Source organism: Nicotiana tomentosiformis, chromosome 11 (assembly GCF_000390325.3).
Source record: "Nicotiana tomentosiformis chromosome 11, ASM39032v3, whole genome shotgun sequence".
NCBI classification, from domain to species: domain Eukaryota; kingdom Viridiplantae; phylum Streptophyta; class Magnoliopsida; order Solanales; family Solanaceae; genus Nicotiana; species Nicotiana tomentosiformis.
Window position 1 is genome coordinate 123,435,152 of NC_090822.1, and position 15,305 is coordinate 123,450,456.

The 15,305-nt window shown below is 38.6% G+C and overlaps 1 protein-coding gene across 4 annotated transcripts in view; it reads right to left on the reverse strand.

Moving 5' to 3' along the window:
* Positions 1–686: 686 nt before the first annotated feature.
* The window catches only part of LOC104094944 (transcription factor IIIB 60 kDa subunit-like), a 49,846-nt gene continuing 35,227 nt past the window's right edge, over positions 687–15,305 (reverse strand). For all 4 annotated transcript variants that reach the window (XM_070188243.1, XM_070188244.1, XM_070188242.1 and 1 more), the window contains 9 exons: positions 14,703–14,870; positions 14,465–14,617; positions 14,055–14,127; positions 13,845–13,966; positions 6,129–6,206; positions 4,524–4,661; positions 2,554–2,643; positions 2,069–2,122; positions 687–976 (listed from right to left, as the gene is read on the reverse strand). In XM_070188243.1, coding sequence (XP_070044344.1) covers positions 908–976; positions 2,069–2,122; positions 2,554–2,643; positions 4,524–4,661; positions 6,129–6,206; positions 13,845–13,966; positions 14,055–14,127; positions 14,465–14,617; positions 14,703–14,870 — 945 coding nt within the window. In that variant the 3' untranslated portion in view covers positions 687–907. The remainder of the gene's footprint in view (positions 977–2,068; positions 2,123–2,553; positions 2,644–4,523; positions 4,662–6,128; positions 6,207–13,844; positions 13,967–14,054; positions 14,128–14,464; positions 14,618–14,702; positions 14,871–15,305) is intronic.

Here is a 15,305-nt window from a genome sequence, read left to right on the forward strand (position 1 = left end):
TTGGGAAAACTTTTATCTACAATTATTGAGAATGTTTCCTTGGATTTCTTAAAATTTTTAAAAAATTGTTCGAGATGATATAACACTATGTCTACGCATTTCTGAATCATTTTTTTGGTGATAATAGTGCAACAATAATTACTACGCCTCAACTTTAGTTGACTACGCATGTGTGTCCTTGCTTATATTGCCGATCTCAAGCTCAAATACAAGAGGTTTACGATAGACCAGCCGTCAATGTAAAAATAGCAAATTCGAGATGTGAGTAATTTTTCTAGAATTAGAAGGAAAAAAAAAAAGACGTAATGGTACATGTATACTGAATCTCACCAATCTATTACGGAAAAAATAAGAATCTCACCAATTTCTTTTCTTTACATGCTTTTAAATTCTTTACATGCTTTTCTTAAGCCGAGGGTCTGACGAAAATAACATCTCTACCTTCACAACATAGGGTTGAGATCTACATATACACTACCCTCCCTAGACCCCACCCATTGAACCACATTGAGCTTCTTGTTGGGTGAAAAACTATATTTTGTTTGATTGTGGAAAATATTTTGGTACACAGTTTTTTTTACATCTCTCATTCATGGAAAGGGAAGTCTTTCAATTTCAATTATGCAAACTTCAGTTATAAGTAGGAAAGAATGGAATAAGATCTCATATTCCAGTACAGGGAGGTGTTCCCAGGAAATAAATTAGTCATTGATATAATTAAAACATACTAATAACTTTGACATTCAATTGGCTACCAGGACCAACAATTCCTAATATACAAGTGAAGGAAAATGTGTTACCTGACTTCTCATATACTCTTTTTGTAAGGGGAAATCATTAAGTTAATAATAAGGAATGCAGATTAATTCAATATTAGTCATAATCATATTCATATCCTCCAACATCCTCATCGTAACGCATATGGTTCTTCGTACGTCTCGTCTACTTCGGGATCAATTTTGCTATCTCGAATTGCCTGTATAAATAACATGATCAAGTTAAACATATTTATGGAGATGAGAGCAACAAATGCTTTAGATTTGTGTAATTTGTCCTATAGATGAACAAATGCACATCCTGCAACTTCAAAACTTTAGGGTGCGGAGAATCTTACTAGTTCAGTTGGTTGGCTACTTGAATTTTTACCTTGTTGGTGAGGTTCGATTCCTCATCTTGTAATCCCTTTCCCCGTTTCCCCTCCCCTTTATATATAATTAAAGTCAAAATTTAAGCACTCTGGGAATTCTTATCTAGTTGAGATCCCTACCAGGAGTTATCAGTCTTTTTATAATCCTACAATGTTAATAATAGGGAAATCAAGGAGCTGAACTAAAGATCAAATCCAAAGATTAACCATAGCTTACTCCTTTTTCAAGAAACTATTGATTCAGTATCCGCTGAACGGGATAGAACAATTTATATCTCGGGATAGATTCTCTTATCTCAAGCTACAACAACAATAACAACTATTACTGCTATTACTACGCCTCAGTCCCAAATAAGTTGGGGGTCAGTCATATGACCTCACTTCTTCCTTTGAGCTCAACTATTCTCATACTCAAGCTACAACAACATACCCAGTGTGATCCCACAAGTGGGGCCTGAGGGTTCCTCATATCTCAAGCTTAAATTTAAAAAAAAATATGTGATACCACATTATTTATCTCAAGCTGAAGTAAAAAAATTGTGAGTGTATTAGAGAGTTGTCACATGCATCTCCAAGAACTTTAATAGCAGATATCAAAAGATGAGCAGCAGTGGCAAAGGAAACGTCTGATAAATTAACAATATTTTGATGCCACATTATTTAGTTTTCATTATTTAATTTCCTACCATTTCTTGAATATCCAAATATTACGCATAATAGCGTCTCAAATGCCAGCTACCTCCATCCACCACCAATACCGAACATTCTGCTTATGTTCTTTTCAGTAAGGGCAAAAACCGAAGATTTTTTTCAATAGAGAAAACGATACTTTGCTAAAGGAATTGATATCCGAGTAAAGTTGAAATTAAAAGCAGGTATAATGAAATTCTGTAGAAATTTTGGAGTAGGAGAAGTACATACAGACTCGTCAAAAAGCTTTTCTAGCACATCAAAGTTGATCTTAGAGTTCAGCCTCTGCATCAAATAATATAAAGCCAAGGTAAGATACAAAGAACACAACCGATAAATCTGATATATATTGTTTCATGAAAAAGAGGAAGATATACCATGCAGTGCAAACATATGACAGAGGAAAAGAAATGATTAAGATATGTTGAAATTGAACAAAACCAACACTCAACAAGAAAAACTGGAACATGATGCAAGTCTGCTGTATCGGCAAAGCTGAAGTCCAGGAAACTTATGCTAAGAATGGCAAGTCAAAATATATACAGCTATAGGCAAGATGACTAAATTTGTAATAGCAAATGGAGTGATTACAGCAACTACAATCCAAGGAAACATTAGAAGATTAATTGCAAGCGTCCAGAAAGTACTCAAGCTTGTCTCCTCAGCTACTACAAACCTCTGAAGATTGTAAGTTCCTTTTCCTCTATCATACATACCTTCCTAGTTAACATTTGCTTTGTTGCTTCTGCAGGGGTTTGAGCAGGACCAGAATTTTTCAGTTCTGCAGCCCTTTTCTGTCGTTTTTCCTGCATATGATATCATAAAGCAAGGGGTAAGCTAATTCCAAGAGATCGCAAGAGCAACTATTGTGTATAATAAATTTCACGTGCATGTGCCATTCTTGTGGCAAGTAACTTGGAAGAGAGGACATGTAGTAGTCAGTTGCTGTTGTATGTTTAAGACGGATGGATCAGGGAAAGACACAAATCACACCTACTTTAACCAGCTTGTGGAGTTTGATTTACTCGTCCTTCAACATAGAATATGGTAATGGATGAGATTTAATAAAAAAGGCCAAACAAGTTGGAAGAGAAGCACCATAAGGAGAAGGAAAGACATCTAGATCGCACCGTTGTGCTTGCTTAAGATCGTTCATAAAGAGAGGAACAGGAGATTATTTGATGTAGTTGAAAAGCAATTATGGACGACAAGGAGTTCTTTGATATTCTTTTTGGTACTTTAGGTGTAAAGAAGATGTTGAAGACAGTTGGGTAGACATTTTGGAAGGCCAATCCTTCAGATGGAATTTTAAACTTTTGGTACCATTTTAGTGCAATAAACGATTTGATTTATCAGAAAGAATAAAGAATCACAAGCATAGACCATTCTTGCCCTTCTTTTTATATGATAGAAATGATGCATCACTAACAAAAGATCAAAACAGACAAAGTAGGCAATTAACGTTTATGAACATATTAAGTGTAAGAAAAATAATTATGAATATTATAATTATAAAAGTACTAAATGCATTTAGGTTTATCACGTGACTTTTAGGATATCTATGTGATTAGGTGCATAACCATCATGTTATCGATGTGCATGATGTTTTCTATCATCAAGATGACTTTTATGTTATCATTGGGGCTAAGTTCATAGTGTGTGTGAAAGGAGTGAATCTAGAAATGTCTCTTGGCACTGTTGTTATAACAAGTGGAGCTTATCATAATATTACTAGTGTGCTTTATGTTTTATCTCCTTCTTCCATCCTCTGCTTATGAAGAGCCTATTTATATTCTAACAAGTGGTGTTGGAGCATTGGTTCGATCTTGGAAGGTACAAATGCAAATAAAGTAATAATCTCCATTGAAGGTGCTTCTCCAGGTTTGAGGACTTATATTCCATCTTTTATTGTATTAATTCCAAAGAAGAAAGGAGTAAAGAATTAAAAGACTTTAGACCAATAAGTCTCATTGGAAGTGTCTACAAGATCATTGCTGAGTTGCTAGCAGAAAGACTAAAACGAGTAATGGAAAAATTGGTGGCTGGGCAACAGAATCTTTTCTTAAAGGAAGGCAAATCATTGATGCTTCACTTATAGCCAATCAAGATCTGGATTGGCAGTTTCTGATCTTCGCTTTGCAGCAAATGGGTTTTGGCGAAATGTGGCTCAATTGGATAAAGTAAGGTGTACCGAGAGGAGGATGTTGAAAACGAAGCTAGAACCATCAAGAGTGATAAAAAAATATGAAAAGAAATTCAAAATTAAGGGAGAGTGTTAAAAATATAATTTTGAATATCTAGAATTACTAGATGCATTTTGGTGCTATCCATGTAACTTTTAGGATATTTAGGTGCATAACCAGTATGTTATCTAGGTGCATGACCTTTTTTATTAATTAGAAGGCTTTTATGTTATTATTGTGGCAAAGTCATTGTGTGTATATGAAAATATTTAGAAGCGACTCTAGAAGTGTCTCTTAACTCCTATAAAAGCGCAAGCCATTTTTCAAATATTTTTTGCTCTTGCATATATTAACAAACATCAGCTTCTTTTTTGATAAGGTTTCTCAACAACCATTGACATCAACAAAGTGACCCCTCTGTAATGTTTCTTATTTCCTCAATATGACACATTGAGAATCAATTTTCACAGGGAAACAAACTCAAGATAAGTTCAGAGTACAACCTTTCTTGACTTCGCAACATTATTATTAGCAGCAGCAGAAAGCTCCCGTGCAGCTTGCACATCCTCCGAACTGTTAGCTAAAATGGACTCGTCAGCCTCCTTTGCAGCTAACGCGGCTGCTTCCTTAGCTGCTTTTACCTATAAAATATTAATCAGCAAGCTCACTCAGAAGAAGTAAGGGAAAGGCAGGTGAGGAAGTGAGTGCGGACTACTGTTTTGTGATAAGAAAAATCATCATGAAGATGGACCAAAGGGAGCAACAGGGTAGCAACACACTCGTTGCTTAAGTTGTCAAAGGCAAAAAGCTCTAAAAAGCGCTCCAGCTCTATTGGGGCTTTAAGCGCAACTAAAGTGGGGGCTTTAGTAAAAAATGGCGCAATGAAGGATAAAAATAAAAATATATATGCAATTCAAGGGAAAAAAACAAATTCATTCCTAATGTTTTCCTCAACAACTACTACACTTATTTGCCGATTATATTTGTTGTCTAGTACCGTTGGTTTCAAGATAGAACCCATGGGCAATGAGACGCACGCCTTAGTGCCTTGCCTACACTGAAGCGCAGTTAAAGCAAGGCGAAGCGCCCTCCCTGAGTTTTTCTGAGCTTCAGGGCTTAAGCGCGCGTTGAATGAACCTTTGAAAACATTGCCCTTAACCACAACAACTTAGTAGAAGAGACCAAAGAATCCCCAAAAATCCATGCTTAAGAATAACTAAATCTAATTGATATGGCATAACAAGTGTTTTATTATTGCTAATAGTAGTATCGAGAACCAACATTATATTCATTCACGTACTTTCTAATGTTTTTATAAAGGAAAAAGGTCAAGATTTACCCCTGTACTATTATAAATTGTCCACATTTATCCTCCGTGTACTATTATAAATAGTCTATATTTATCCTCCGTTATACTTTCCGTCTAGATGCTCCCCTATTGTTAAAGAAGTAAACAAATTTGCCCTCATCGCTAACGGTTGTCCAAAGTGGCACCCGACCCCTCAATTAAAATGCCACGTAAGAGTCCATGTCACCATTTTTTATAATATCTTTTAAAAAAAATAAGCCACTTAAATCTATTTAGCCTACTTTTTATTTCTTTTTGCATTTGACCATTTGACCAAAAAGGGTTTCCATTTCCTGGTAAAATTTCCTTACCTCCCCCCCCCCCCCCTTTAAAAAAAAAAAAAAAAAAAAACTTTTCCCTAACACTTTAAAACCATTTTCCCCCATTCTCCCTTCCGAAATATTTAAAGCAAAAATGAACTCATTGAGGAAGAAGCAGCTGCACTTTTTGGGATTTTTAAAAATTTTCTGATTTAGTAAATAAGTGCAATAAATAAAATATTATAAAAAATGGTGACATGGACTCTTAATTGAGGGGTGTGGTGTCACTGTTGACAACCGTTAGGATGAGGGAAAATTTGTTTACTTCTTTAACGGTAGGAATAAATTTAGATGGAAAGTATAACGGATGAAAAATGTGGATTATTTACAATAGCACAGGGGTAAATCTGGACCTTTTCCCTTTTATAAATCCCAAGACCACTGTAGAACCTTTCATACTGACTTTACATGGTGATTTGCACAGAAATTAACAGAATCACCTCATATTCCGGGTTCAATTTTTCCCAGATGATCTTCACGTAGCGCTTCTCCTCCTCATTGAAAAGATAACCGTCAACCTGTCAGCAATGCAGGTACAGAGTAATAGCCATGACAAGTTAGCGAACTAGGAAATACATGCCCATAAATGTGTTGTGAGAAGGCACGGGAGAAAATATGTTATTGATATTAGATGATAAATACAATACAAGAGGTCCCTATTTATAGGTATACACTACAAAGAGATATTACTCCTCTTCCAATGTGGGACAAAACTACACTATACATATTTGTAAACTAACACTCCCCCGCAAGCCGGTGCTTACACATCATATGTACCGAGCTTGTTACACATGTAGCTAATACGAGAACCAGTAAGAGACTTAGTGAAAATATCTGCTAGTTGATCATTCGACTTTACAAACTTTGTAACAATATCTCCTGAAAGTATTTTTTCTCTGACAAAGTGACAGTCGATCTCAATGTGTTTGGTCCTCTCATGGAACACCGGATTTGACGCAATATGAAGAGCAGCTTGGTTATCACACACTAGTTCCATCTTGCTGATTTCTCTGAACTTTAACTCCTTGAGCAACTGCTTGACCCAAACTAACTCACACGTCGCCATAGCCATGGCCCGATATTCGGCTTCGACGCTAGATCAAGCAACTACATTCTGTTTCTTGCTCTTCCACGAGACCAAGTTACCTCTTACTAGAACACAATATCCAGATGTAGAACGTCTATCAAAAGGTGATCCTGCCCAATCAGCATTTGTGTACCCAACAATCTGCTCGTAGCCTCGATCCTCGAATAGTAATCATTTGCCTGGAGCTGACTTTATATACCGAAGAATGCGAACAACTGCATCCCAGTGACTATCACAGGGAGAATCCATAAACTGACTTACAACACTCACCGGAAAAGAGATGTCAGGTCTAGTCACTGTGAGGTAATTCAATTTGCCAACCAACCTCCTATATCTCGTAGGGTCTTTAAGAGGCTCCCCCTGTCCAGGCAGAAGCTTAGCATTCAGATCCATAGGAGAGTCAATAGGTCTGCAACCCATCATTCCAGTCTCTTCAAGAATGTCTAAGGCATACTTCCGCTGTGAAATAACAATACCTGAGCTAGACTGAGCGACCTCAATACCTAGAAAATACTTCAATCTGCCCAAATCCTTAGTCTGGAAGTGCTGAAAGAGATATTGCTTCAGATTAGTAATATCATCCTGATCATTGCCAGTAATAACAATATCATCAACATAAACCACTAGATAAATACACAGATTAGGAGCAGAATGCCGATAAAACACAGAGTGATCAGCCTCACTACGAGTCATGCCGAACTCCTGAATAATTGTGCTTAACTTACCAAACCAAGCTCGAGGGGACTGTTTCAAACCATATAGTCACCTGCGCAATCTGCACACACAACCATTAAACTCCCCCTGAGCAACAAAACCAGGTGGTTGCTCCATATAAACTTCTTCCTCAAGATCACCGTGGAGAAAAGCATTCTTAATGTCTAACTGATAAAGAGGCCAATGACGTACATCAGCCATGGACAAAAAGAGACGAACATATGCTACTTTAGCCACGGGAGAGAAAGTATCACTATAATCAAGCCCAAAAACCTGAGTATATCCTTTTGCAACAAGACGAGCCTTAAGTCGATCAACCTGGCCATCCGGGCCGACTTTGACTGCATAAACCCAACGACAACCAACAATAGACTTACCTGCAGGAAGAGGAACAAGCTCCCAAGTGCCACTCGCATGTAAATCAGACATCTCGTCAATCATAGCATGTCGCCATCCTAGATGAAATAGTGCCTCACCTATAGACTTAGGGATAGAAACAGTGGACAAAGAAGATATAAAAGCATAATGAGGTGACGACATGCGATGATAACTTAAACCGACATAGTGGGGATTAGGATTAAGTGTGGATCGTACACCTTTGCGGAGTGCAATTGGTTGACTAAGAGGAGACAAGTCCGCAATAGGTGCAGAATCTGATGCGGGGCGTGAATCACCTGGGCCGGATGCTGGATGTAGACTACGATGATAAGTCTAGAGTGGTGGAGTTGCAGAAGGTTGAACTGGATTATGTGGAGGAACTGGAGCTATAGGTGGTGGAACTGGAGCTATAGGTCAGGGTTGTGAAAAGCGGTCGCTTCCTCGCTTAAAGCGAGAAGTGAAGTGAAGCGACCCTTAACTCGCTTCTGCTATATGAAGCGACTCAGGTAGACAAAAGTGTGCGCTTCCCACTAAAAAGCGAGAAGCGAAGCGACGAAGCGAGCCTATCTAATTAAACAGCTTCTCTGTTTTAAACAGCTGCCAACCTATTTAATTAAAACAGAAAGGTGTTCAGTGTTCTTTTATTAAAACACGACCAGCAGTAATAGAGATTCTAAGTAGGGTTCCCTTTTCAACTTCAACATCGATTCAGCAGCAACAAGTATGTGATGATTTCTTCCTTCTTTTTCTTCTTCTTCTTCTTTCACTGTTTCAGTGTCCAAATAGCAGCGAAATGCTGGCGAATTTTTTTTTTACCTTCGATTCTTCTTTCTCAGTCTTCTCCTCTTCGTTGAAATGCTGCCCAGTTCTTCTTTTATTATTTTTATGCTGCCTAGTTTTTAACAGAATGGTATACTGCCCTTCCTCTTATTTTTATATCCTTTATTCTTAGTTTTTATTGCCTTATGTGTTATGTAGTTGTTCTTTTAATGACAATCTTGTAGAAGAATAGGATGCTCATTTTGTGCTTTAATTGATGCTACTGTTTAGTTTTTACATTGAAGTATTGAACATTTGCTTACAGTTACATGTGTTGTCTATGCAATATTTATTTTAATATTTTTTTTTAAAATTCCGCTTCACTTTAAAAAAGCGAGCGCTTCGCTTCTCGCTTTAAGCAAAATGGGGGTTCTCGCTTTACCTCGCTTCACGCTCTTCACAACATTGCTATAGGTGGTGGAGCTACAACTGGAGCTATAGGTGGTGGAGCTGGAGTGATTGAATCTCCAAAAGATGAAACTAGTAGTACCTCAGAAATATCTAAGTGATGACCTGAACCTGTGAAGTATGATTGGGTTTCAAAGAAGGTAACATCAGCGGGCATAAGGTACCGCTGGAGGTCAGGAGAGTAGCATCGATACCCCTTTTGTGTTCTCGAGAAACCCAGAAATACGCACTTAAGAGCACGAGGAGCTAACTTATCTGTTCCTGGAGTAAAGTTATAGACAAAACAAGTGCTTCCAAAGATACAGGGTGGAAGAGAGAACAAAGATAAGTGGGGAAACATGACAGTGAATGGAACTTGGTTCTGGATAGCTGAAGATGGCATACGATTAATAAGATAGCAAGATGTAAAAACTGCATCCCCCAAAAATGCAACGGAGCATGAGATTGTATGAGTAGGGTACGAGCAGTTTCAATAAGATGTCTATTCTTTCTTTCAGCTACCCCATTTTGTTGAGATATGTACGGACAAGATGTTTGATGAATAATCCCGTGAGATTCCATAAACTGCTGAAATGGGGAAGACAAATACTCTCGGGCATTATCACTACGAAATGTGCGAATAGAAACCCCAAATTGATTTTGAATTTCTGCGTGAAAGGTCTGGAAAATAGAAAACAGCTCAGATCGATTTTTTATCAAAAATATCCAAGTGCACCTAGAATAATCATCAATGAAACTGACAAAGTAGCGGAATCCCAAGGTGGAACTGACCCGACTAGGACCCCAAACATCTTAATGGACTAAAGTAAAAGGTGACTCTGCTCGATTATCAAGACGCCGAGGGAAATGGGAGCGGGTATGCTTACCGAGCTGACATGACTCACACTCTAGAGCTGACAAGTGAGATAAACCAGATACCATTTTCTGAAGTTTTGACAAACTGGGATGTCCCAACCGTTTATGTAATAAATCTGGTGAATCAGTAACAGGACAAGGTGTAGAAGGAAGACAAGATGTGAGTTCATGTGATTTAGCAAGGATAAGGTAATAAAGTCCGTTTGATTCACGCCCAGTGCAATTGATCCGCCCCGTACTGCGTTCTTGTATAAAATCATGGTTATCAAGAAATAAAACAGCGCATTTAAGTGATTTGGCTAAGGGACTAACAGCTATAAGATAAAAAGGACTATTTGGAACATAAAGGACTGAATCTAAATGTAAGTAAGTAAGTGGGCTTGCTTGACCTATTGCAGTTGCCATGGTTTGAGACTCATTGGCCATTGTGACTTTTGGAAGAGATTGAGAATACGAAATAGTAGTGAAAAGAGATTTGTTACCAGAAATATGATCTGATGCACCTGAATCAATGACCCAAGACTCAGAGGATGAAGATTGGGAGAAACAAGTCACGTTATTACCTGTTTGAACAATAGAAGTTATCTCAGAAGATGTCTGCTTACATGCTTTGTACTGAAGGAACTCAATATAATCTGCTAAACAAACCATCTGACTATTCAAAGCATTGGTTCCCATGTCGCTACGAGATGTAGTAGTAGGGTTAACTTGAAATAGTGGAACTAAGTAACTCCGGTGAGAAAACTGAAGAAATAGCTTGAAAAATACTATTTACAGCAGGAAAACAGAACAGTGTTTCTGCGTCGGAAACACTGTTCACGCCAGAATCTACTGTAGCTGACGGAAAAACTCAAAGTGGTCGGAATGAAACAAAACCAGTGAGGGTAGGATCAGAATTACCAGGCGATCCTACTGTTCACCTGGAACCTTTTCAAAATCTGGCCGGAACAGTGCTCATGCGCCGGCGCGTGAGTCCGATCTCGCCGGAATTTTTTTTCTTTTCCAGGCGCGTGAGTGCGCGTGAACGTGTGTTTTCCGGTGGGGTTGACTGGGGTTTGGTCGCCGGAGCCTGAAGAGTCTTGTGGTGGTGTTAGTTTTTGCACAACACCAACAGAAAGTGATTTGCTTACGGACAACCTTCTAAGTCGCCGGAAAATTACACGGCGAAGAGGTCTTTCTTCCCGGAAGTCGCTGGAATGATGCACAACGACGAGTTTCTCACTAATGCTCTGATACCATGTGGGAAGGCACGAGAGAAAATATGTTATTGATATTAAATGATAAATACAATATAAAAGGTACCTGATGCATCTTTTTTTTTGATAAGGTAAATTGTATTTAAAAAAAAAAAAAAAAAAGATGCATCAGGTACCTTTTATATTGTATAAGGTACCTGATGCATCTTTAATTGCCAATGAATGTATTGACACAAGAAAGAGGCAGGGTATACCAGGTATACTTTGCAAATTGGATATTGAGAAAGCCTTTGATCATGTGCACTGGAATTTCCTTTTAAACATTCTAAAGGATATGGGTTTCGGTAGCAAGTGGACCAATTGGATTTATTGGTGCATTTCCATTGTCAGATTCTCGGTACTTATCAATGGATCTCCTCAGGGCTTCTTCCCCTCAAAAAGAGGCCTCAGGCAAGGAGACTCCCTTTCTTTTTATTTTGGTAATGGAAGGTTTAAGCAGGATGATAGTTGTGGCAATGCAAAACAACTGGATCAGGGGATTCTCTACTTGTGTAAATGGGCCTTCCACTATTGACATCTCACATATTTTATACGCGGATGACACTTTGATTCTATGTGATGCTGCTGTTGATCAAGTTCTTTATCTTAGAGTGATTCTTTTGGCTTTCGAGGCAGTGTCGGGTTTGCATATCAAAATTATCTAAAGAGCCATTTGTTTGCTATCAATGTGGTTCCTAATATGCAACTTCTGGCTGATATTATGGGTTGCAACAACGGTTCTCTTCCTGCAAATTATTTGGGCCTTCCTCTTGGGGCCAAATCTAATGTTATATCTATCTGGAGTGATGTGTTAGAGAAATGCGAGAGAAAGTTGTCTACTTGGAAAAGACAATATCTCTCACTGGGAGGGAGAGTGGTGTTGATCAACAGTGTTCTGGATTCTTTACCCACTTACACCATGGCTCTTTTTCCAATGCCCGCAAGTGTCTCCAAAAGGTTGGATAAAATCCGTAGGGACTTCCTTTGGCAACGTAACAAAGATAGGAGATCCTTTAACTTAGTCAAGTGGAACACAGTCATCAGAAGTAAGAAGTTTGGAGGACTGGGGATTAGGGATTTGAAGGCGGCGGCGCATAACAGTAGCCTAATGTATAAGTGGATCTGGCGTTTCAATCAAGAAGAAAACTCTCTCTGGAGGGCTGTAATTAGCTCCAAGTATGGTTTTCTTGATCCCTGGACCACCAAACCTACTCCTACTCCTTTAGGACTTGGTATCTGGAAACATATCAGGATGCTGTGGGATTTCTTCATGTTGCACTCTTCAATAAAAGTGGGCGATGGTAGAAAGACTAAATTCTGGCATGATATTTGCCATGGCAACTCTCTTATTAAAGACAGCTTCCCAGACCTTTACAGAATCACTTCCTCGACAAATGCTCTCATTTCAGACTTCAGATTGGATCATGGTTGGCACATCAATTTCAGGAAAAACCTAAACGACTGGGAGGTGGATAGGTATCTGAGTCTCTTGGACTTTCTCCATAGATCTTCTTCTTCTTCTTCTCCTACGCCTGATTGCCTCATCTGGACATCAAATTGGAAAGGCACATTCTCGGTGAAATCATGTTATGCTATTCTGACACAATCTAACCCACTAATTACTCCTTGGCCTTGGAAACCCATCTGGAAGGGGCTGGCCCCTCCCAAGGTTAAATGTTTTTCCTGGTTGGTATCTAGAGAAGCTTGTCTAACACAAAGCAACCTACAGAGAAGGGGTATGCAACTTGTCAACAGATGTGTGTTATGTGAAGAGCAGCTGGAGGACGTCAACCATCTTTTCCTCCACTGTAAATTTACCTCCCAAATTTGGGACCTTTTCCTCAATATCTTGGGCATTTTTTGGTGTATGCCCTTTTCAACTCTTCCGCTGTTGCAAGGGTGGCACAAATTAGATATTCAACGACCTTCTATCAAAATTTGGAATACTATACCGGCTGCAATTTGGTGGTGCATCTGGAAAGAGAGAAATGATAGGTTGTATGGTAGTAGGAAGAATAGAGTCATTGATATTAAACTCAACTGTATTGTTTTGCTTAGTTTTTGGTGTAACATGGCAGATGTACGTGTTTCTGACACTTGTGCCATGATTGACTTTATTAGCACATTACACAATTTGTAACGTAGTTTCATTTCTTGTAACCCATCCATCCAGCAACTTCTTCTTGCTGGTTTTATTATATATAATGCTCTTTACCGATCAAAAAAAAAAAACAATATAAGAGGTCCCTATTTATAGCTATACACTACAAGGAGATATTACTCCTCTTCCAATGTGGGACAAGACTACACTATACATATCTGTAAACTAACATGTGCAACTAAATTCAGTTGCCACAGGTAAACTGCAATTCATAGAACAAGTTGCAGCACATTCCATTGAAGCAGAATAGTTTTTGATAATATTCACCAACAAATTTGTTATAACACAAAGTTCACTTATTATGGGATGATGCCTTCTAAGCAAAGGATGAAAAGTAGGGTAAGCTAGTATCACACTATCATTTGCTAAGTATCATGCAATGAGGTCTGGCAGGATGAAATCCATCAAAAATCACAGCTTTTAAATAGAACTTTCAAGGACCCTGACCAGTGGAGTTACCCCCTACTAAATGAAAACCAACAAAGAAGAAGTAGCACACCTCTACATCATCGATATCAAAAAAAATTCCTGATTCATCATGATCATCAGGACCCATACAATCCGTGCCATGTAATGTATCACGAGTCGCATTATGCTCAGTTTTAGCCACTGAGAATGCCCCTGCAATTGAGAGAAAGCAACTTATTCTATGGTCCTGATCCTGAACTCTCTCCCAACATTCTAACTCTGGAAGAAAATAAACATTTACCTATCTGATCAGACCCTGATATCTGCACATTGTTTTCCCCGGTCACATTCTGAGTGTTCCTTCCCTTTTCAGGCTGATTATCAACAAAAAGAAAACAAAAAGAGAATTCATAAGGCACTATTCAGAAAGCAAGAAAATGCCTGCATATTTCCAGTAAGCACCAACTAGATTCAAGAAAAGACAGCTCAAAAATAAATCACATGAAAGGCTGGATACTTCCTTAAAATACCATCTAAAGCTAAAAACATGATATCAGTGGGAGCAAAGCAGATACAAAAACAGCCAATTGCAAACTTTCAGAAACTGTCTTGCGTCTTTTCCAACAGTCAAAAGCTTTCTTGAAAGCATAAATACTACTTCCCAACTACAAGGTACTAATGCTCTGGATAAGTAGAAGCTCTAATGAGTACCTGCAAATACTTAGTGCCATTGTTCTCCACCTTATTGGACATGGAAAAATTTGGATCCTCAGCAGCTTCTTTTGCCACTAATCTTTCCCTCTCAGCATGCTGAAAGGCTGGAGGTTCAGATCCCCCATCAAGTCCACCTGAAAGTTTTACAAACTGCAAACACATTCATGAGCATTATATGTGATTTAGCAATACTACTGAAAACTTAAAAGGTCAGGGTACCAAACCAAGTAATTACATCACTGTAACAACTTTCACAAAGACCGTGGGCAAAGGGCAGCGTCACACTTCCCTTGTGTTCACATAGCACTTCTGTGATCCCAGATCCTTTTGACCACGAACAATGTTGCAGGGGCACCCTCTCTTCATTCTCAAGCTCCTCAGCTCTTGTATTGAACTCCTCAATCTAGTTTCAAGTAAGAAGTAAAAGTATGAAACTTGGAAAGGAACTTTTTGGCTAACAAGCCATCACCACAGAGGCAACTTGCATCAAACTCCACTATTAATGCATCAGAAAAAGGAGGGAGTTTAACTTTTTAGATCCCCAGGAAAATTTGTTTTGACTGCCACCAATAATATATCAGGCTCATAAAAAATATCACATCACTAGGTGATGATTTCTCCTGGACATGAGCATCAAATTGACCTGAAGCTGAGGCGCCCAGCCCATGAACAAGTTCTTTTAAGACTCCACTAGTAGAACAAGAAGGGAAATGAAGGAAGAAGTCAAAGGCAGGTGAAAGTAAAATCTCTTCCAGGGTGCAGGTATTGGGTGGCTTCATAACATACCAGAATCTGGTGACACTGATAAATACTCAATAGTAGAGGCAAAATTGTCAAT